Source organism: Equus asinus, chromosome 19 (assembly GCF_041296235.1).
Source record: "Equus asinus isolate D_3611 breed Donkey chromosome 19, EquAss-T2T_v2, whole genome shotgun sequence".
NCBI lineage: Eukaryota > Metazoa > Chordata > Mammalia > Perissodactyla > Equidae > Equus > Equus asinus.
Window position 1 is genome coordinate 364831 of NC_091808.1, and position 23706 is coordinate 388536.

A 23706-nucleotide genomic window follows, 5' to 3' on the forward strand; every position below is an offset into this window, starting at 1 on the left:
TGTGTAGATTACATCATGTTCATCTCCTAAAGACTAATTACAATCCATCACCATACACATGTGCCCCGTCACCCTTTCCACCCTCCCCACTCCACCCTGATACCCACCAATCTAATTTCTGTATCTATGTGTCTGCTTGTTGTTGTTTTTATCTTCCACGTATGAGTGAATCATACGGTATTTGACTTTCTCTGTCTGACTTATTTCACTTTGCATAATACCCTCAAAGTCCATCCATGTTGTCACAAGTGGCCAGACTTCATCTTTTCTTTATAGCTCAGTAGTACTCCATTGTGTATATACACCACATCTTCTTTATCCATTCGTCCTTTTTTGGGCACTTCGGTTATTTTCAAGTCTTGACTATTGTGAATAATGCTGTGATGAACACAGAGGTGCAAATATCTTTAAGCTTCGTACCTTAAGATTACTCCCGGGTGTGAGGTGCCGTGGCTAGAATGGGGCTTTTTTCTCTCCAGAAAGGAATTTCTGCCTCTTCCACCTCAGTCAGCACAGTCCCTTGTTGTGGGGATTCTTTCTATCCAGTTTCCAGCACTTTCTCAGGAGTAATTGTTCTCAGCGTAGTTGTAGGTTTGTTGTGTCCACGGGAGGAGGTGAGTTCAGACTCTTCCTATGCTGTCATCTTCCCGGCACTCTCTTCCGGAGTCTTGTAGACTGAAAATGGCCAGTAACAGATAAAAGAGCCGCTGTGTCTGTGAAGATTTAGGGGTTTGTAAAAAGTGCAAAAGTGGACACACACCCTGTGTACTCACTGGCTTGCTCAGAGTCACTATAACTCCTTTATCGTCTGCAAAGACAGCAACTGCTATGCCCCAAGCATCTTCTGTGTGTGAGCGAAACTGCTACAGAGTCAACACGCTGTCCTACCCAACCTTCACCATTGTTGCGGAGTCACAGAACACATCCCCAAAATGTGCCTCTTTGGCATGAGGATGACTTTGATCTGATTATTTTGAGAATCAGCAGATGCAGGAGAAGCTCTGAAAACAGAGTAGAAATTGCCCTTTTGTAAGATAGCTTTACATCCATAAAGGAAATCGGCATTTGCAGAAGTGTCTCCCTGTCTGCACTAGGAAGAGGAGGATGGTGAATCCACCAGACCCTCCTCAGTGGAGACGGCAGGGGCCTGAACCTGCACCACAACCCACCTGTGACCTGCTCCCCCTGGTCCCCCCAGAACTGCCCCCACAGCATGTGCTCTTTTATCTTTAGAGAAGGCAGCATTTGAGCTGGTGGTTTAGGCCACCTGGGGCGTTCCTCATTTCCCCTGGGTCTCTCCCGTGTGTACTCCAGCTACACGTCAGTAACTTCTGTTTGCTTTTCTCATGTTAATCCTTTTATTACAAGTGTCTCAGAAAGGTGGAGGGAAATTATTTTCCTCCCCTACATTGTACTGTCTGTTCTTAAGGCTCCTATGGTCGAGGACAAGGATTTCATCACTACATGGGACTTCACACAATCCAGGGGGTGAACCACACGTGCCGGGAGCTCAGGCCAGGTGGTGTCTGAGCGGGATCATGGGGGCCTCTGGGGTTTGAGGGCAGTCAAGTAGGGATGGTAGATGGATGTGACTTCTGAGAGCTGTCCAGGCTTCCCAGGGCAGGCCCCACTGGGCCCCATGATGGTAATTTTTTAAGTGTCAAAGATGAATTATAATATCTTATTTGTGTAGATCTTACAGCATCATTTTTATATTTAGTAAAAAACAGAGTGTTTTACTAGCAGTTATCTGTGAGAAGACCACTATTTCCCCATTTTTAAACACAACAGCAATGCAGACTTGGCCATGTTATCATGGGGAGTGAGGGCATTAGCATGGGGCCTTTCTCCTGGGAAGCCTCAGTTTCTCTATTTTCGCTATGCCTGGTTGACTTTCGTATCTGCTCATGGTTGCCTTGTGTAACGGTGGTGGGTCAATCCTTCCTGCCAGCCTAGAGTTCTTAGCGTCTCTCTCCCTTATCGTCCTGCACTTTTAGACGTCTTGTTTTGAACTAAGTATAGACTACAGAATGGTTTTGAAAAAAGTAGGCAGAGGCTCCTCCAGTATCCTTCACCCCACTGCTAACGTCTTACTCGACGGTCAAGGTCAGGAAGGGACACCGGTACAATAGTGCAGACCAAACAGCTGAGCCTGGTGCATTTGCAACAGTTCCTTCACCATCCTTTCTCTGTTCCAAGAGGCTACCCTGGACCCCAAGGTGCATTCACTAGTTATTCCTCTGTAGGCACCTCCAGTCCCTGGCAATTCCTCAGTCTCCCATCTTTTGTGACTGTCATACTTTTTTGCAAGCCCTGGTCAGGTATTTTGTAGAAACTTCCTCTGTTTGAATGTGTACGGTATTTTCTCTTGACTGGAATGAGGTTATAAATTTTTGGCAAGAGCACCTTAGAAATGCCGTCATGTCCTTTCCATGTGTCCTATCAGGGGCCATGATGTGGATTTGTGTGACAATGGTGATGTCAACCTGGATCTCTTGTTAGTGACAAGCCACTTGGGGGAGACACTTTGAGACATGAAAATGTGGTTTCTCCTCAAAGTTTCACCCACCAGCCTGAGCATCCATCCCTGGGCCTCACCTTCAGTTCTCATGACTGTGGTATGTGCCTAAGGCGATTCTCTCTTTACTGATGCACCAGTGGGCATTCTCCTGTCAGGAGGAGCTGCCCCTTCCCCCAAAGTGTGCATTTATCTGATTATTCATTTGTTTATATCAGCATGGATTCATGGGTATTCATGCTATTCTGTGGCATGAAATCTGCTTTTTAATCTTGCTGCTTCGACTGTCCCAGGGTTGGCCAACCTTCAGATTGGCTCCTGTGTTCTTCTGAGAAGGCTCCCCTCTACTTGAGCCCTTCCTTACTTTTTGGCCCTCAAGACATTCTAAGCCCATCTTGCATTTTCAGTGGCATCAACCACTTCTCCAGGGACCCCAGGATCGCTCTTTTGGCGACAGTGTTGGGTGTGCTCGTTGTTACTGAGTGCCATGGCTTCAAGGCCTCCCAGCAGACAGATGTGGGAAATATAAGCATAAAAGTAAGCCATGAGGACACATACGTAACTGTATTTCTGTGTCTACCCGTATTTGCATTAAAACCAAGATGTATGCTGAGCCTTCTGATTCCAACCCCACACCAGGGTTCATTTCTCCTTCCCTCATTCCTTATTTAGAAGAGTGAGTCCTTCCTCTAAGGATGAGAAAGCTGGCTTTCACTGCCTATAATACATTGACTTACTGGTCACTATGCAATTTATTCTTTTTTTAAATTAATAGACTACTTTTAGATCAGTTCAGTTTGCTGTGAAATTGGGCAGAAAGTACAGAGTTCCCATTTACCCCCTCCAACTCCCCCCACCATGTACACACACACGCAGAGTTTCCCCTATTATTAACATCGTGCATCAGTGTGATACATCTGCTATAATTCATGACCAATATTGAGGTATTATTATTAACTAGAGTCCATAGTTTACATTAGGGTTCACTCTTGGGTTTTGGCAAGTGCATGATCTCACACATCCACCGTGACAGTATCACACACAAAAGTCACTGTCCTAAAAACCCTCAGTGCTCCATGTATTGATCCCGCCCTCCTCAGCCCTGGCCGACACTGATCTTTTTACTGTCTCCACCGTTTTCCCTTCTCGAGAATGTCACACAGTTGGAGTCACACAGTCTGTAGCCTTTTCAGATTGCTTTCTATCACTTAGCCATATGCATTTAAGTCTTCTCTATATTTTTTCATGGCTTGACAGCTCGTTTATTTTTAGCACTGAATAATATTCCATTGTCTGGATGGACCACAGTTTATTTATCCATTCACCTGGTGAAGGACATCTTGGTTGCTTCCAAATTTTGGTAATTATGAACAAAGCTGCTATAAACATCCGTGTGCAGCTTTTTGTGTGGACATCAGTTTTCAATTCCTTTGAGCAAATACCAGGGAGCACGATCACTCAATCCTATGGTAAGAGTATGTTTCGTTTTGTAAAAACAGCCAAACTGTCTTCCAAAGTGGCTGTAGCATCCAGCATTCCCACCAGCGATGGACGAGCGCCCCTGTTGCCCCAGCATTTGGTGGTGTCAGTGTTCCAGATTTTGGCCATCCTAATAGGTTTGAAGGTATTTATTCCTTATTTTAAAGACAGTTTTGTCTTTTCCTTCCATTTCTTTCCTGAACTCAATCCATTTCTCTTATTACTTGATTTTTTGGTCCATTTCTGTTCTTAGTTTTGAACTTCTGATTCAAGGTGGTATTTCCGACCCTCAAAGGCTTGTTCGAGGACAGCTTATTTTTCGTGGAGTTCCTTTCACTCCATGATTGTTTTTAGGACGTAGGGATTTTCCTCAATTAATATTTGTGAATATTTGTTTCCTGATTTTCTGCAATAATTCTGTAAGGGTTTTACCATCCTCTCACTCAGTTTGGTGTATTGGACACTGTGTGGATTCTGAGCTTAATGGCGCCCAGTCCTGTCAGCCAGCAACGTGCAGGCTGCGTAGTGGTTGCTGTTCTGTCCTTCTTTCTCTTTCTTTCTTTCCTTCCTGCTTTCTCCCTTTCTTCCTTCCTTCCTCTCTCTCTCCCTTTCTTTCTTCCTTCCTTCATTCCCTCCTTTCTTCCTTCCTTTCTCTCTCTGTCTCTCTTTCTTTCTTACTTTTGCGTTGGAAGGGGGTTGTAAACCCTCAGGTGCTGTGGTTCTCTGCTGTCTTGCTGGCTTTACACTTCCCTCTCCATTCCCGTTGTCACTTTTATCTCCAAGAAGCGCTGTGCTCAGAAGACTGGCTTTGAGTCACACCTGCTCCTTTGAGCCTGGGTCTGGCCCTAATGGTGTGAGCCTGAGGTGAGCTCCACTTCCCAGTCTCTCCCCTGCCCCTCCCCTGGCCTCTGTGTCATCCCCACAGGTTCCCGCTCTGTCCCCTAGAGTCTCTGCTCAGGGCTGGGGTCTCAAGGAGTACTGGGCTCCACGCTCTCTTGCCGTTCTTCCTCCTCTTGTCCTCAGTCGCTTTGTCATCTATCTGTTCTCCGTCTGCAGGAGCCTGAGGTGCACTCTGTTCTGTGAGACACTCCCCTCACTGCCCTGCAAGGCATTTCCCATGATTCCTTCTGCCATCACCCCCCCCATGGGACTCACCTGCAGGACCACCCCCCAGTGAGTTCCTGAGCCTGCTTCAGACGCCTTGATTTTCGTTTCTCCCAAGTCTGGGAACTCCTTGCCACAGAGCAGGGTCCTAGCATCCTTGCATGCCCGGGGCTGAACACGGACATCAGAGGTGGGGCGTCCCTGATAGATGTAGACTCCACTGTAAGTTAGCTGCACCTCCAGACATCCTGTAAGGTGTTGAAGGCTCGATGATAAGCAGCCAGCACAATGGCCAGGGAAACACTGTTGTTCTCTGGGGTTCTCTGCTGGAGTGTGCACCCATCACGTGCAGCAGCTGGACCCTCAGTGGACACCTGACCTCCAGTGTGAGGAGGTCACATGACTCGGGTGCACAGATGATTCAGGTCAGTCATTCATTACTCGATGAATACAATCATGGGGCATTTATTATAGGTTTGGAAATGCACACATTCTCACCCAGGTCTCTCCTCCTTCCAGACAAATTCTAACATTTACTCCTCTTCCTGTGTCCTCTTCCACAACAAGGAGCCGGGGGCTGGACGCCGCTCGTGTCAGACAAGAACCAGTGGCTGCAGATCGACCTTGGAGAGAGGGTGGAGGTCACCGCAGTGGCCACCCAGGGCGGGTACGGGAGCTCCGACTGGGTGACCAGCTACCTCCTGATGTTCAGCGACAGCAGCAGGAACTGGAAGCAGTACCGGAGAGAGGAAGGCGTCTCGGTACGTACGTCCCCTTTACGTGACACAACTTGGGGCCGACTTAGGGTAACTCCTCCCGCAGTCACAAAGCTCTCAAATCCACCAGAGAAACAGAACCTGCAGAATTGCTTTGCCAAGGTTTTTGTGCATTTTCAGATGCATGAACATGCATAATTTAGTAAGTATCTAAATGTGAAATCGTTTTATAGCATACTGGAAAAATTGAAGAAAAAGTCCTTTTGTTTCCATTGAGGGTGTGGATGGCGCCGTGTGTAACATGCTGTGTGCAACAGCGTGGGGGCTGCACCGTCTCCGTGTCATTTCACACCCACACAGGGGCCATTGTCTTCACTCCTTCTTTGATCCGAGGTTTCTGAAGGGCACGCATGGCCGACCTCCGTTCCTGGCATGTGCAGAAACGCAGAAATTGCCGCACGCGGTCTGCGGGGTCTGTCCTGCAGTCTGTGGCCACGTTCAGCGAGTCTTTGGGTAAAGACTTTGATGGGATTCAGTGACCTTGTGTCTCTGAACACCAGGGCTTCTTTGGGACAAATTGTCTTTGTTTGGTTAACTTTTGTGACTTTTAGGAAGTTATGTATTTTACCACATCTCTTTCATTACAGAATCATTGAAGTAACTTTGCTAACCTTTGTTCAACCTTACCGAGCTCTGACAATGGTTTAAAATGTTGGGTTTTGTGGTCGGAGTGTGGGCCGATAAAGGAGAGACCATACAGAGGCAGGTTATTGAAAGGCGGTGGTGACGACAAAGTCACAGGTGACTGGAAACGAGTGTGGAAGGAGGAAGCTTGAAGGAGGATTTCAGGTGGAAGACATCATTCTTTTGTGATGTAAAATGACATAAAAAGGTGAGTTTGGGTTTGCACCCACAAGTACCGTGTCACAGCCAGATAACCCTTGATTTCTTTGTTATGAGCTGTTGTGACTGACGGGGTGGGGGGTGCAGGAAGTAACCACCAGTGACGAGCAGACGGCAAGGGAATCCGAGAGGGGTTTTCTCTCTGGAGTATCCACGTCTTTTCCTGAACCTCCCAGCACCCGGGTCTGCACCATCAGCTCCTGCGGGCGTCGCCTGGGTCTCCTCACCCTTGTTGTAGGGTAAGGAGCCCAAGAACCCCCCAGACTCAGAGACGTGAGCCAGGAGGCAGCAGCCCCACCTGCCAGGAAGTTGGTGCCGTATCACCTGATTCTTGTTCCAGACCAGGTGTTAGCTTCAACATGGTTGATTCCCATGTAAGGCACGTTAACACTTAATTATATTGGTTAAGATTGATGCTGTTGACCCAATTTTTAAAAAGAGGAAGAAGGTGGAGAAACTGTGAGAATTTTTATTTTCCTGTTAAGCGGCTTAGGCATCATCTCCTTCTTGCTTATTTTCAGGGGAAATAGAGCTGTGACTGACCCGAACAGTGGAAACAGGGGTGGGTGTTACTACACAACCCTATTGCTTGTGCGGAGGAGGAAAATAAGTTCCCTCTACCTTCTGAGTTCTTGGCTGAGAACCCTGCAGGAAAAGAGATGAGCAAGAGAAGAACAGACACAAGTCTGTGGACATGTGTGTCTCATGTACACACGAGAGATGCCCAGGGAAAACGAGGAACTCCTTGAGGAGGCTTAGAATTTGGGCTTAAAAACCAACTTAATAGGGAAGGAGGGGGACGTGGCCTCTCATTTTTAGGGAAGATGACTCAGGAGAACAGATGGGGGACAGTTTGTGACAGAGTCTGGGTGTGGTGTCCACTTCTGGTCACCTCTCCTGTGACGAGTCCATCTTACAGGTTGGTGACATTCCCAGGGAGGCAGTTGGTGACACTGGAGTTCCTTTTGGAGGACCTGTCATTAGGCAGATGAGGGGGGTTCAGAGGAAGCCTTTCCCCGCATTTGCTGTTTTTCAAGTGTCTACAACTCAAAATAGTCAACGTACTGAGGCGGCAGGTTTTGGGGTACTGTGTCCTGAACTCTACAGTCATGTTTTGGGGCAGCGTGTCTCCAACTTCTGCAATCATGTTTGGGGTAGCGTGTCCTGAACTCCTGTCATCGTATTTGGGGTAGTATGACCTAAACTCCTGCAGTCATGTTTGGGGTGACATATTCTGCAGCCTTCATTCCCAGGAGACTTCAGATTGCATCATAATTGTTGGCTGTCTCACTTCTGTCCAACTCTTACTGCATAAGCCCCTTTAACATAAAGGATGTCTTTTATTCATCACTTTATTTATTTTTGGCATGCTTTCATTGTGTTAAAGATACATAATGTGAAATTGACCATTTTATTCATTTTAAATGTACAATTCGGAGCCATTAGGTACATTCACATTGTTGGGCAGCCATCACCACCAACATCTCCAGAATATTTTCATCTTTCCAAACTGAAACTCTGTCCCCATTAAACACTAACTCCCCAGCCCCCAGCGCCCACCATCCTCCTTTCTGTCTCTGTGAACCTGACTCCTCTGGGGACCTCAGAGAACTGGGATCACGCAGTATTTGCCTTTCTGTGTCTGACTTAGTTCACTTCAGCACCGTGTCCTCCAGGTTCTTCCATGTGGTAGCCTGTGTCAGAATTCCCTTCCTTTTTATGGCTGAATACTATTCCATCGTATGTATAAACCACATTTTGTTCATCTTTCATCCATCAATAGATACTTGAGTTCTTTCCACCTTTCGGCTGTTGTCAATAATGCTGCTGTGAACATGGGTGTACAAATGTCTCGTGGAGATCCTGCTTTCCTTTCTTTCCCCAGAATTGGAATTGCTGTATCATATGGTAATTTTGTGTTTAGTTTTTGAGGAGGAACCAGACAGCTTTCCACAGCAGCTGCACCGGTTTACGTTCCCACCAGCAGCACCCACGGATTCCACTTTGTCTACCTCTGTGCCAACTTTATTTCATTTTATTTTTTGTAAAGCAGCCATCCTACTGGGTGTCAGGTGGCATCTCACTGGGGTTTCGATTTGCGTTCCCTGATGAGCAGTGATGTTGAGCATCTTTCCATGTGTTTATTGGGCATTTGTACATCTTCTTTAAGAAATGTCTATTCAAGTCCTTGCCCATTTTGTAATCTTGTTGTTTTATTGTTGAGTTATAGGAGTTTTTAATGTATACTAGACATTGACCCCTTATCAGATATATGATTTGGGAATTTTTCTCCCATTCTGTGGGCTGCCTTTTCACTCTGTTGAGAGTGTCCTTTAATGCACAAAAGTTTTTCATTTTGATGTAGTCGATTTCATCTACTTTTTTTGTCTTGTTTTATTTATTTTCAAACAGGATGTTAACAGGTGACACTGGAATAGCTTACCCTGAAGTAGTTTCAGCTGAGCTATAATTACCATTTACATCCTAATCTAGATGTTTCTCCTTTTTAATGTTCTTTTAACCAGAGCTGTTTTTACTTTCAAAGAAGTAAAATCTCACTAGGTTGATAATTACTAGTTTTACCCTGTTGTCCTCACTTGAAATAAAACCGGCTGATCCTGGTGTCTCCAGCACCGTCATTCATAGTTAGCTCCTTTATGGTGAATTGGCATTTTATTAGAACTTCTGCCTTTTCCATAGGCATTTAGGCATTCGTTTTAGATTGGAATTGTAAAAGTCAGAATTAACTATTTACTTGCATCACCAAAAATATTAACACCGTTGTTAATGAAAATAACATACTCACCGTTAGCTGCGTCAGCGTGTTTGTAGCCCTCTGACTTTTGAAATCGCCCTCGGTGTCTCTGCCTGTGACATGGGGATTCCTAGTTAAGTCCAAGAGTGTTTCACAGGGGCTCAGGGGGCCTGGGGGTTTGCTGGGGGCACGTCTGCTGCCTCCCGTAGATTTCATCCTCAGGCTCCTCAGGATGGGGGGCCCACGCCCACCCCGTTTCCCGTGGGCAGAGTCAGCAGGGGCAGCAGCTCTGTCCCCTTGCAGCCTCATGGGGGAGTGCTGTGTGCACAGCCCCCTACCCTCGCACCCCCTCTCCCCTCACAGCAGGGCCCACAGGCTCCTTCCACACGCCGCCCCAGCCCTCCATCCTGGCGCGTTTTCGGGTGTCCATCATCCTTGCTCACTGTGCTCGCCATTAGTACTGACCTCCAGGGACTGGCTGATAAAAACAAAAGGAAAGGAAAACTGTCATTTGTACCAGCTCTATGCTCAGTGCGCCTCACTGGTCATTTGTCCAGATGACGGGCTTGTCTGAGCATGCCCTGGATTTGTCAGGAAAAGCGAGAAAAGGAAAAGAATCGAGAGACAGGCTTAAAGCCCCTGGAGTTATGAAGGCTGTGGTCAAGAGAAAAGGCCCATTTTTACTGCAGTTGTGGCATCTGGACGCTTCCTGAATAATCAGTATTATATTCAGGGGACAGGTGACTCTCCAGGGAAGTATGATCTCACTCAATGCTGTTTTAAGTGTGGTTTGGAACGGTCCCCATGTCCAGTCAGGTCTGAAGGGTGGACACCACAGATGCCGGGCAGGGGGACGCGGATATTCCACCACCTGTGTAGCTTCCCGGAGGTGCCTGGTGCCACGATGTAGGAGTTTTAACTCCACACTGTGGTCGGTGCTGGGGTAATGGAGGTTTCAAGGTCAAGTTTAACAGTTCTAGAGTTCAACAGTTCTCGAAAAGTGTGCAGGGGCCACATGAAGGAGCTCGGGGCCCGTGGACCACGGAAAGAAGACTGGCCCACAGGTGGTGGGTCGGCTGCCTGGGCGGTTCCTCCTCACAGGGCATCTGCACCAGTTTACTATGTTGCACGTGTCCACAAACCAGCAGCTCAAGCAGCACCCGCACTTACGATCTCAGCTCTGTGGGTCAGAAGTCAGCGTGGCCTGGCTGGCTCTCCGTCTGGTGTGTCATGGGCCACAGTCAAGGTGTCGGCTGAGCTGGGCTCTCACCTGCAGGCTCTGGGGGACCGTCGCTTTCTTCCTGGTGGCAGATCTGGTGGGACTGAGGTCCCTGTGTCCTTGCTAGCTCCTGGGGCTCATCCATCTTCAACCCAGGGGTGGCACCAAAGATCCTCCTTGGGCTCCGAATCTTTCCTTCTCTGACTCCTGGATCCAGATTTAGAGGCTCATGTCATAGGTTAGGCCCTCTTCTCAGGTCAGTGGCGTCCTGCAACTTAGCCTAAAGGAGAGGGTCCCTCACGTCCTCCGTCCCAGGATTGCACAGGGCCTGTGCACTGGGGCAGGGAACTGAGGGTCATCGGAAAATTCTGCCTGTCACACACTCTACTGCTCCTGTGGGAACTGCCGATTGCCCGCCTGCAAGGAACGCTGTCCTTGGAGCCCTGGTCTTAAAGCCAGGCTCATCCTGTGAGGTGGGGCTGGGCGCCTGCTCAGGTGAGGGGGCCATGGGGACGCACAGCCGCCAGCTCAGAGAGGATGGGGTCTTAGTGGTGCCCCCACGGGTGGGTGGATGCTGACACCCATGGACTCTCCCCCTTGAAGCCTCCCTGGGCTGGGAGCGTCTGAGCACAGACCACCTGTGCTCCCAGCACACGGCTCTGTGATAACCCTCGGGGCCCAGCGGTGCCTGAGCAGGTGGCTGGCCTTCCCTCCAAGTAGCCATGACCGCAGTGGTCCTCACAGATGGCCCACATCTTCAGGGGCCCTCTGAGTCTCTACGGTGCTCCGTGGTCCTTGAGTCCTCCCCTGTCTCCATCATCTCAGCTGTCCTAACAAACAGCACAGGCAGCAGCCACCCAGCAGGCGCGTTGCTCACAGCCTGGAGGCCGGGCGCCCGAGATTGGGGGTCAGGAGCTTTGGTTTCTGATCACGGAGGCCCCATGCTCAGGACCTCAGTGGCCTTAATCTCCTCCTCGAAACTCCATCTCCAAATCCAGTCCCTCGAATCAGGGCTCCCACGCGTGAACTCTGGGGACACCATTCAGCCAGCAGCAGCCCTGTGCAGTTTGTGCCCCGTTCTCTCCTCCTTTCTTATTTCTCCCATTTTTCTCTGTTTCTCTCCTTCTGTTACCATCCTCCCCATGCTCATGCCTCGGGGCCGTCCATTCCCTGTGCTGCCCCCTCTGCCCGCCGTGGGCAGAAACTTCATCCGACGGGGACACAGAAACCCCTCTGTTTATTTCTGAGAGGGCCAAGTGCAGAATCGACAGTAAAATTTAGGAGATGATGGAGGAGTGAAAGGAGAAGTGTTAAGGGAGATTAGGAAGTGAGGGAGCCAACACCAACCCCCAACCCCAAAAGGAAAAGCACTTCTGCGCCCCCCATCACAGCTGGTCGCAGGGCGGGGCCACCACTGGAGGCTGCAGTCTGGACCCAGGGCCCTGGTCAGCAGCACCGGCCCGGAGAGCCACAGAAGCTGGGGAAACTCATCTCCTGCCTCTGCCCCCGACAGCCTGGCAGAGCCTGCAGGCAGGACCGTCCAGGCCAGGTGGTGGGTCTGCGGACGTCCTGCCTGGGGAGAAGGAGGGCTCCTGAGCCCTCTTGGTGCCACTCCCTCTCCCAGAAAACTAACTACCAGCTAGTCGGTCAGTTAGTTCTGGTGGGAAGCCCGCTCTCCCCAGCCTCGTGCACATGGCGAAGGGATGCGGTAGAGACGAGCTCAGATCGGTCAGATTCCCAGGCGCACAGTCAGCCCCTCAGACGTGGACGGACGGACGAGGGAGGATGGGCGAGGACGGGCAGGGCTGGGGCCTTGCCATCAGCCCCATTCCCCTCCCTCCTGCTTTCACCTCGAGTATCCGTCACTCCCCTTGCCTCCCATCCTCTACAAGAGGCCGGCCCCAGACACGGCCAAAGGACAGTCCTGTCTCGTGTCAGCTGGTGCTCAGGGTACAAAGATCCAGTTGGTGAATCCTCTGCAGACTTTACTTTGGGGACGACTTCTAACTATTCGAAAGAAAATTCCTCCTTTTGGCTCCACCTGCATTGGAGGTAGCTCACCTGCCCAGGTGTCCTGAGAGCTGGACAGGCCAGGCCCGGGGAAGCCCTGCTTCTTCCCCCACTTTCACAGACAGAGCCCCAGGAGGTGGGCCCGTGAGGACCAACTGCACTTTCCGCAGAAATAATGGGAGCTGCGCTGTCCTCGTTAGGAACCATTAGAACTCAAATTTAAAGGTCACGTGGATGTATATGAACTTGAGATGTGAGCTGTTCAGGATTCGATGACAACTTAAAATTTAGGAAGGTTTTTCCTGAGGTGCAAGATCTTTATGTGACACATACACCCGTCTATAACATTCTGGGAAAACATATTTGAGAAGAATGAAGAGGAAATTAATTAAAGTAAGTTTAAGTTTTAACATAAAACCAGTGTTCCACTTAATAGACACTTTTCTTTCTGCCTTCAAGAATCATGTGCCGGCAGGCATTCAGGACGGAATTCAGCAGAATTAGGGAATCATTTGCAGCCATAAATCTCTTGGACGTCTTCCAAATAGAAGCAGGAAAATAAAATGGAAAGAGGAGGCATCTCGAGACAGGTCTCAGTTACACGGCAGTGAAAGAACCACGCAGCTTCCTGAGGAAGCGGAACAGGCACCTAGCGCGTGTTAACACAGAGAGACGGTGGGGGCGTGTGGGGTGGACGGGAGGCTTCCGGCCACAGCTGGAATCTTTGTTTAACCTTTGGAAGATCTGCAGGACTTACAGAGAAGGTCGGAGTCGGTTCAATCCAGTCTTGTTTGTCTTTTCTTCTGTTTGCTCGAAATATCCCAAAATCTAAGTGATCATAATGAAGACATCCTGGATGCACTTTTAAGAGGAGTTAATAGGAACAGGAGGATTGAGTGGCCTCATGTGTTTGTTTTAGGACAGATAGTGAAACTGAGTGGGACCAACTTCAGTTAATTTAAAACTGCATAAAGGCTAATTGATCCCAACCCACGCTGGCTTTGGAGGTTCTGATGGGCGGTTCACACGTGGGTTCCATCAGGACAGACCCTGAGTCATCAGCAGAGCCATCGTGGCTGCTTGTGCACAATGAGAGCATCAGCATGACCTCAGGGTTGATGGTGTCAGAGCCAAAATTGCCCCAGACAAAGTGGAAAGGCCAGGGAGACCTTGCAATGGGAGAGAGAGAGACCAGACGCAGACTGAACTCTGCTCCGAGGAAGCAAAGGGCGGGGGAGGCTTTGGTGCTGGGACCCCCGTGGCCTTATCCAGAGGAACAGGCAACTTCTCACATCTCCGAGACAGCAGTGGGTTTGCAGCGTGGAGACAGGCGCCCCCTGAAGTCAGGCTCCTGTACCCCTGCAGAAGTTGGGGGATGGGCACCACCTCCTCGATGATCACGTTTCAAAGGGACAGCTCCCAGGTCCTTGGGAAAGAGGGTCCCGGGTGTGGAACCCGCAGCTCTGAGGCAGCGTCCCTGGAGCATAGCCAGAGAAGGGATGAACCCCGCCAGGCACCCACCACCTCTGAAGATCTAGGTACAGAGTCACATTGGGATTCTCAATCTGGCTAATGATTTTAAAGAGAAAAACTGAGCGAAAGCCAAAGACTTCAGGTTCTATTTGAGGTGCAACTTGGTGGCTCATATTCCACACAGCCAGAGGTCACTGAAGGAGGCCGCAGGTTCTGTGCTTCCAGGAGGCCCCGTGAGGGGGGCCGTGGTCACCAGGGTGCAGGGCATGAGGACCGCCCACTCTCCTGACCTCGCCCCCATGCAGGCGAGACCTGGTGTGTCTGTGGCTCTGGGCCCTCCCGTCATCCCTCCCAGCCAGGATTCACTTTGCGGAGCCGGTGTCCCCGGTCACTCGGGATCTTTGGGAGCTGGACCTGCTCTCTATTTTCCCAGGGGGCCCGCTAAGTCTCGCTGGCCATAATCTCGTCAGGAACGAAGCTCTCACACTCCAGGAGGCCGGCTTTTTCTACATCAACCTCGTTCCCTTCGATGTATTTTGGGTGGTGCCATTTCCTTGATATTTTTTTTAGTTGAAATCAAGATGTTGTTCAGACAGACAAACTAGAAAAATATGACACAATTTTTACCAATAATGCAAACACTATGCACTAAAGGATGTTAAAGTTTCCTTGCATTTGTAATTCCGACAAAAATTAAAACACGTTTTTTTAAAATTCAGAGGTGGCCTAATTTCTGGCTAGATTTCACTGGTTTTTGGCCAAGCCCGGGCCCCCGGAAGGTGGGTCATCACCTCACCTGTGTCAGCCAGGTGCCCTGAGCCCCAGGGGTGGGCTATTCTGGGGATAGGCTGCTGGGGCTCAAGTCTAGGGCAGTGGCAGAAAACCCCAGTGCACAGGGAAGTCCCAGTAGAGTCACCGGGGGTTCTGAGTACCCGAGGCCCAGGCTGAGCCCCCAGTTGACGTAGGGAACCCCAGGGAGACCTAGGCAGGGCACTCTGCAGCACCTCTGCGGGTGGCGCCTATTTGCAAACCACCTGGAAGCTTCTTAGAAACACAGCGTCTCAGCCGCCCTCTCTTCTGAAGCCTAATCTTCAACCATCAGCCGCCGGGAGATTCTCTGTGCATTCCGGTCTGAGCATCACTCCCCACACGCTGCCACACACCAGCCCAGGACAGGACCTGTGCACGAGCTCTGGGATATGTTCCCTCATTTTGAAAGAGTAACACATATCTGTTGTGTCTTTTAATAAAATAAAACCTGGGCTTGTGTGTTTATGACATAGAGAATTTGGTCCCGAATTAGCTGCAGAAGTTAATTCTACTGCAGAAAGACGTGAGAATATGCCAGACCTGTCTCGTGTATTCAGGACTCTCGTGGGAAAGTCAGGCACGTGGGTGACCCCTTCTTGGGCATCGTGCACCCCCGATCAGTTTGTTTGGAGAATGCAGATGGAGGGGCGGTGACGCACACCCTCTAGGAGGAACTGCTCTGAGGTTGAAGACGTGAGATGCAGGAAGTCCCAGGATGCCTGAGCCAGCCACAGACGGACCACACCTGTGGGCCGCCCAGCTCCCTGTGGGCCCGAAAGTCGTTCTCTTCGTGGGAAGGGACCATCTCTGGGACAATAATCGCATGGAGAAACCTTGACAAAGAAAGTGGACACATTCACTTCCACCCCGTAGACACATGTTAAGAATAAGTGGGAAATTAGCTCATCCCAGGCATCTTTTAATAAACTTGAGATGATGACCATTGGAAAGCAGAATTTGGTTATGTTACTAATTAGGTAAGCGGTTCTTACTGAGCCTGTGTTAAAATGATTTTCTTCCCCTTTACGACTCTAAAGGAAAGAAAATGAGAAGAAAAACTGTCGGTCGTGTGCTATCCAACATTGGGGTTAAAGAGGTTGAAACTCAGAGCCGAGAGAAACAAAGACAGTATGATGGCAGAACATTGATTATGAATCAAGAAGGAAAGACTAATCAACACCCAGTTGGAAAAGGAGGAAGGGTTGTTGTGAAGTGATTCATCAGTAGAAGAATGTAGGATGTTTCTAGAAACGGGAGCCAAGAAGTCAAGCAGACAGCAATACATCTAAAAATCAGCTCATTGGAGAAGAGTGCATGCAAGAAGATTAAACACGCGGAGCCCTCCCGCCACCAGCCCCCGCCAGGCGCTGAGCCCCAGAGGAGGGAGCTTCCGGCCCCCCCAGCATCCTGTTCTTCGTCTCCTGGCTGAGAACTCTCTGCACCTTGAGCCAGCAGCCTGCGAAGCTTCGGGTTGGCTTCCCCCTGGCTCTGAGACCCCCCACGTGTGTCCGTCCCTGTTACCTGAATATTAGATAATTTAACTTAACACAAGATGCAACTTGAGCTCTCTGGTCAGTTGGATGGCCAAGCTCAGTACCCTGTCACAGGACCACCCCCTGTGGGAGTGGACGGGGCGTGTCTGCTGCCCATGGCATTGGGCTTGGCCCGTCACTCACTTTGAGAGGGGACGTTGGTGGTGAGCGGCCCTACTACTCCTGTGACCCCCACTTGGTATTTGTTTCTCATGGACCTTCTGTCAACAAGAGAGACTCATCTGAGTGGTAAATGGAATGAGGCAGAAAACCAGGACCTGGCAAGTTGATCTGAGGATGTGAACAGTGAGAATCCGCCCAGTGTGGTTCCCACTCTCTCTCCTCTTCTCTCACTCTCTCTCCCAATCTCTCTCTTTCTTACACAGAATTGTGAGTGTCTGAAAACATCTGATACAGTCTCCAGCTGCTGTTTCTCTATAATGAAGTTTCCCTTTATCGCTGCCCCAGTTCCTGGATGCCTTCACCCCAAGCCCACCCCCAGGCTTGTCTCCCAGCACAGACATGAGCTGAGGCTCTGAATAGGGGCACAGAGCTGAAGGGGCATGGAGAAAGAGGGGAGGAAGACGAGGCAGAGGAGGGGAATGTGGAGGAGGAGGGGGGATGGAGGAGGAGGAAGATGTGGAGGAGGAGGGGGCCTCGAGGAGGAGGGGGGCATTGAGGAAGAGGAGGACGTGGAGGAGGAGGGGGGCCTCGAGGAGGAGGAGCGGGTATGGGGAGGAGGGGGAGGCTGGGTTTCCAGGCCACATGCTCTGTGTCCGTAGGTAGCCTGGGTTGGTTTGCACCCTCCTAAGAACACGCCCTGCCTGGACAAGACTCCGGGTGTCAGCAGCCCCATGGGGTCAGCCCACTGGCTGGAGGAAGAGGGAGGGAGGAGGGTTGTTGGGATTGAGTCTCCACGTGCAGCACACACTGTATGATTTTTCCATGTGTCTATGGTAAGAAACACAGAATCTTCCCGGGTGTGGATGGGTCACAGGTGCCATGATCTAGAGCAATGCCTGTGAAGGTTGAGTGACTGCTCTGCTTGGTCACCACTGGAACTGGCAGCCATCAGCCTGGGAGGAACGGCTTGTGGTGTATGTTGGATAGAAGATGAAACAACCTATTTTTTTTATGGCGTAGTGATAAGTGGCAGAGAGGTAATCGTCGAGGCCCCACATGAGTTGTGTGAAAGCTGCATAAGTGGGGACACGTCTGTGACTAAGATCTTGTGTGGACGCAGCTGTCGGCTAAGGATCTTGCAAGCAGGACAGAGCCCTGTGGCCAGCTCCTGGGGCCGCTGACCGCAGAGAGACCCTGGCCCGAGTCCTGAGCCCTGAGTCCATGCTCAGGCTGAGCTTCCCGCTGGCCGGGGGACAGGCTGGCTGCTCCCTCAGTCCCAGATGTCCAGCGGCAGAATGAATCACCGGCCATGGGGGCGTCCCTCTTCCTTCTGTTTCCTGCGAGGGTCCGATGGCTCACCGGCTCCTACACCAGCTCCGAGATGGACTGTGAGCAATTGCATCTCAGCTCCGAGGAGGGACAGAACGAGCCCGAGGGTGCTGCACTGGGCACCTGACCCAGATCCAACGGAAACCCAGGTGGGTGCTGGCACTTTCTCCTTCCACAAGATGCAGACACATCTGTGAGTCGAGGGGCTGGTCTCCTCACCCAGAGGAACCCCGCCAGGGACACCAGGAATGCAGGTGTCATCCAAACAGGACAGTGCCCACCCAGGTCAGCGCTCTCTCCCTCTCCACTCGAGTATTCAAAACGCTAAGAATTGGGCTGGAGTGATCAAATAAAGAGAAGGAACAGAAATCGAGACAGAGCACCCAGGGGTCAGCAGGGTGTGGAGCCCAGACCTCCTGACCAGAGACCACATGGGACGCCGTCACTGGGGAGCGGGGGGCAGATTCTCAGGGAAGCCTTTGCTGGACCGAGGAGACTCAGCCCCCTCACGCACCCACACACTCATGTAGGTATTCTGTTCCCTTTGGGCTGAGGTTTAAACAAAAGGAAAAACAAAGGCACCAAATTTCTAGCTCCAAGAAATGTAGCCAAATGGAAGCCGGGTGAGACGGGTGGGCAAGCCCTGCGGGGAGGGGCTGCCGGCTCCTGCTTGGTCTTCATTCATGGCAGGGCACAGAGGGGACAGCGACTCGCGGCCGAGCCCCAGCTCCCTGTTCCAGGAAGGGGAAGGTTACTCCCATCCACCCATTTCCTGCACAGAGAGATTCGTTTTGAGCTCAGAGTGAAACATAGGGCTGTAGTTATTTTTGTTTTCTAGAATTGCTGAATCAAGACGTCTTTACTTTCTCAGTAAAAAGCCCAACACGGCTTTAGAAACACATTTGTTGAAAATTAGATATTTGATTTGACAGATTCTGAAACATATTTGGTTGAATCCAGACTGATGAACGTTTTCTCTAAATGCAAAAGAGCTTCCATCACTTGTCAGCAAGTGCATATTTTTGCACAAACAAGAGCAGAGCTTCCACGATGAGCTTTCTCTGAGGAGCGGAGCAGGGCGTACGCAGAACCCTTGCTTGAGGGGATGTGATTAGGGGACATCTGCACGCGGCTATTTAGGCATCAGCCATTGTAGCCCAAATTCCACGTGGACACTGACCTCTGAAAAAGGGAACACTCATTCAGATGTTCTCAAACTTAGGTTTGGAGAAGAATTATCAGAGTTTGTTTGGTAAACAATCATATCTTGCACTTTAGGTATTTGTAAGTAATTCATTTTGTAATAATCGAGGTTTATAACTATTGTCTAGAAAGTATTTTTTAAAGATATGGGCAAGCAAGTCATTTTTAAGATATTTTATTTGTTATTTGTATTTTTTGTGTTGTCATAAATATAAGAACTCAGTGTTCTAGAAAATATTAATAGTTCATATATTAACAGACATCAATTTTTCATAGCGTTTATTGCAAGCATGATTATCAGTAACATTCTTCTGTAATACAAAATTCGCAGTCTGGCGATCTGAATCATGAGAGCCGCAACACTGCTTGTTATAACCAAGGTCTGGAGCAGGAGCAGAAGGCGCCAGGTGCCCAGCCCGCAGGTGTCGTTTATTGCCAAAGGGTCTTCAGAAACCCTGTCAACCATTTCCTTTTCACCAATTAGAGTACTGAGAACAACAACTAAATGCCTCGCCCAGCCCCACAGACTGGATGCAACAGCTCTGGTGCCAGCATCCACCCTGCTCACCTGGAGGGCTTCACCTGGGAGGGTGTCTCTGCTGCGGGGAGCAGCCCCAGAGCGCACAGCATCGTGTGCCATGTGATCTCAGGCACAGCCCGGGTGAGTGAGCCTGAGTTCAGCCCGGTCAGTGGACACAATGAGGGGAAGTTTTCAAATTGTGCTTCAAGCCAGGGCTTGGAGCCTCGTATCACAGTAAAGGGGAGGAATGATTCCTGCTCCCTCCCTTGTTCTAATTGTTCACTGAGTGTCTTTTCCTTGGGCACATCCTCGAAAACAGGGTATTTTTGGTGTTTCTGTATCTGTGTATGTAATAGTGTTTTATCTGCCATTTTACTTCTGTTTTTTAGTAAGAGGCACTCATGTTGCTATGTACACACCCAGGATGTGGCTTCAGTCACAACATTGCACACTACTGATGCCCCACCTCACGTCTACTCTCCTTTCTCCTTGTGACGGGCGCCCAAAGGGCTCTGACTCCCTGATGCTACAGATGACCCTGGGGTGGTCAGCCCGGACCTGCGTCCTGTGCCCCTCCCCTGATCGTTTCCTCACGTGTATTCCCAGCTGCAGGAATGTCTGCCCACGGCGTGTGTCTGTGACCCACAGGTGCCAACGGCGCCTGGGGATGGCTGCATCCATCTTCCTTCCCACCACGACCCACAACGGCTCTTGTGTCCCCACAAACACCCACATTTCACAGGATGTCTCATCGTCCCCATGTGCCCTGTCTTGATTCCTGGGTTCGTGGGTTCATTGGCTTTTTCTGTGTCCACTTCTGTGTGGCCCTAGGAAGTCACTGGATTTTTCTGTGCCTCTTCTCTAGAGGGAAAGTAGCAACTTCCCCCCTCACAGGGAGGTCGTGAGCTTCAGAGTAGAGATTGTGCAAGAGAAGGGCGGCCCGGCTGCCAGCACACGCCAGCAAACGCAGCTACCCATGCTATTCTTTCACTTGCCAACAAAGAAAGAAAGAAGATGGTGCTTCAAGAGGAATAGGTAGACAGCTTTTGGAAGGGGAGCGGGTCCACAGTGTATGCCCATCCCAGTGGTCAGAGCACCATGGCCAGCTCTAAGGGGGTCGCTGGGTGTGTTTACGAGGTGGGTAGAACCACAGTGAGAGGATGATGGGGGCCTGGCCGGGGAGACGCTGGAAGGAGTGAGGCGAAGGCAGGAGGTCGGACCCTTCGCGGTGAGGAGGGGAGAGCAGAGGGAAAGAGGGAACGCTGTTTCTGACATTCTGCTTACGGCACTGAACTCTATGAGTATGGTAACCAGCGAGAAAACAGTACAACAGAGACGTTAGCAATAACCCACAGCCACCCCCATCCCGTAACCTGGTAGGACTGCCAGCTCCTCCAGGAGCTCCCCCGTGCTGTCCCGGCTCTAACTGTCCTCTAGCTCCTAATTACATTGCTCATGTGATGCCGTCTCATGTCACATGCTCCTGTTCAGCCGTCTACCAGAGCAGCATTTTACTGGCTTCATAATATTCCATCCAGTGCTTGTTCAGGCTGATTACATTTTTAATGCTCCGAATTTAATTAATTCAATATCTTCAAATAACAGACATCACAGATATCCAATTACCTTAATCAGACAGGACTAATCTTGCCAACGTGCATGAGATGGTGTGCCTAATAATCGTGTGTCTTTGCGCAGCCCCTCAAGAGACACACTCTGTTCAGTGTTGTCACCCAGAGATGCCACAGCTGGGCAAACAGATGCCTCACAGACCCTGGGGCCACCCTGCTCTGCCCCGTTGTGAAGTGGTGCCCCTGCCCCCCTGGGTCCCTCCCATCTGCCTGCACCTCTGTAAGCGGCCCAGTTGCCCCTCTATCCTCAGGTGGCAGTGTCTTGGGCGCCTTCAGCTGTGCCGAAACCCTGGCAGGTGCACTAGGCAGAGAGGGTCTCATCTGGCGCCTCTGGGGTGGGCGGGGCAGGCCCGGGGCAGCACAGGCAGCAGGAGAAGCAGGAATGAGAACCCAGGATCTCAGGGAGTGTCTGTGGTCCGAATGGCGCCTGCATTCTCACCAGAACAGCTGGAAGTAGGGTCCACGGACATCTTCATGACATTCTGATGCAAACTCACATTTCATGGGTTTAACTCGACTTTCTCCCACATTTTCTAGAGCATTAAATGAGATCATGTGAAGCTGATTACTACTCATAGTTTAATCCATGCTTATCAAAAACAAACAAAAAGGAAACTTCCATTGAATTCATTGTTTCAATCGGTATCACTCATATTTTCAAATTAGTGCTCTCTGAAGACACACATGCTTCAAACACGGGGGAAGTTTCACTCGATTCTAAATATAAACGTGAAGTATTTTCTTCAATATAACCATGGTCAGTAAATCTCTCATTTATGAGTCTCTCTGGAGTTGATTACCCGCCTGGACAGGTGTGACCCCGACCGGGAGTGGTGGGACATTATCCTCAGACCATCAGATCAACGCATGACAACAGAATTCATTCTTATTTATTCTTACCTTGAAACTGAATTACACAGGAAAGGGAAGATTACTTAGAAATCCTGACGTGATACGAGGCTTTGTCGTTTAGGTTTCACTGGCAGGATTGACAAACAGAGTGAAAGAGAGATTTGACTTCATACTGATCAGTACTTGATATTGGTCATTCATTCCTAAACATACTATTTTGAAGACCATTTACAGCCAGAAAACCCCACAGTGGTCACCGTTATACACCGCCAAAGAATGTGACTTATTGAACTTGGTCATTTATTAAACAGCAATCAGCTTTGATTACTGAATTAGAAAATGGCTGTGGGGCTTTTAAAGCTGTTGGGCGTTGTCCGTATTACAGCAAATCGGTTCTGTGTCCGACCACATGGCTGAGCTGGCCTCACGTCCTAGGAACCCATGGGAAAGCTGTAGGAGTTACTGGATGTGGGTGGGCTTGGACCCACAACACTGTAACCCGGATCTTCAGCCTCTTCAAGTAAATACCCCGTCCGTACTTCACCGTAACGCATCCCCCTACCCAAGGTCACATGTCTGTTAGTAAAAGAGAGTTGGGATTACAAGGTCCGTCTACACCATGTGTCAATTCCAAATCCCGGAGCTAAACCCGACGCCACTCTGCCTCATCCATTATCTGCGTCACTGAATCGGGATCTGAGCTTCTGAAGCGCTGCCTGAGGCGGTGCATTTTCAAAGGGAAAACTTGCTCCTACAAGTATAGAAACCCGACTTTCAGATTTGAGGAAATAAAGCAAGAATAGGTCTTCGTGTCTGTCCTCTCGTCCACAGTTGCTATATCCGTGAGCGTCCAGGTCATTTTGGAAGATTCAAAGCGAAGTTTGGAGACACTATGAACAGGATAGAATCTAGTGTTTGTTTCTGTAAAGATAAGCGTTAATTTAGCACAACAGATAAGACCGTTATACTAGTCATCCCAATCACGACGTCTCCAGCTTCCTCAGAGACTGTTCCATTAAATTTCTTTATCTGTTAGAGCAATTGCTCTGTCTGACAGCTTAAGGAAATAGTTATGGTTGTATGTAACCTACAAAATGCAATTCCTTAAAATTCACATAAGCAGGACTTGTATTACCATACGGTATCCGAATACATTTAAAACACGTGCAAATGCACTAAATACTTATTTTGCTAACAAATATCAGAAGGTTTACAAAATAGCATACTTGTCTGCTACTCTTCCTGAAATATTAAAGCAGATGGTACAGAATCTAGAACTTGGGTCCTAAAAGGAACCAGGGCTCCTTGGAAGAGGAGCTGATGACAAGCAGAGGCAGGAGCTCCAGTTGAGCTGGGAGGAAGGGCTGCACGCTCATGGGGTTGGTGAGGGGTCTCCCCTGAGCAGATTTGCACAGTTTGACAAAAAGGCAACAATGGTAACACAGTCCAAAGGAGCCGTTGAACCGTCTGCATCGTGAAAGAAAAGAAACAGAGAGAAAGCTCTTCTAAACAGAAGAGCATTAAGGACT

At 49.7% G+C, this 23706-nt stretch overlaps 1 protein-coding gene across 1 annotated transcript in view; it reads left to right on the forward strand.

Moving 5' to 3' along the window:
• The window catches only part of LOC106844898 (contactin-associated protein-like 4), a 171046-nt gene that overhangs the window by 57577 nt on the left and 89763 nt on the right, over positions 1-23706 (forward strand). The window contains exon 3 of the mRNA XM_044751479.2: positions 5669-5862. Within this exon, the coding sequence (XP_044607414.2) occupies positions 5669-5862 (194 nt within the window). The remainder of the gene's footprint in view (positions 1-5668; positions 5863-23706) is intronic.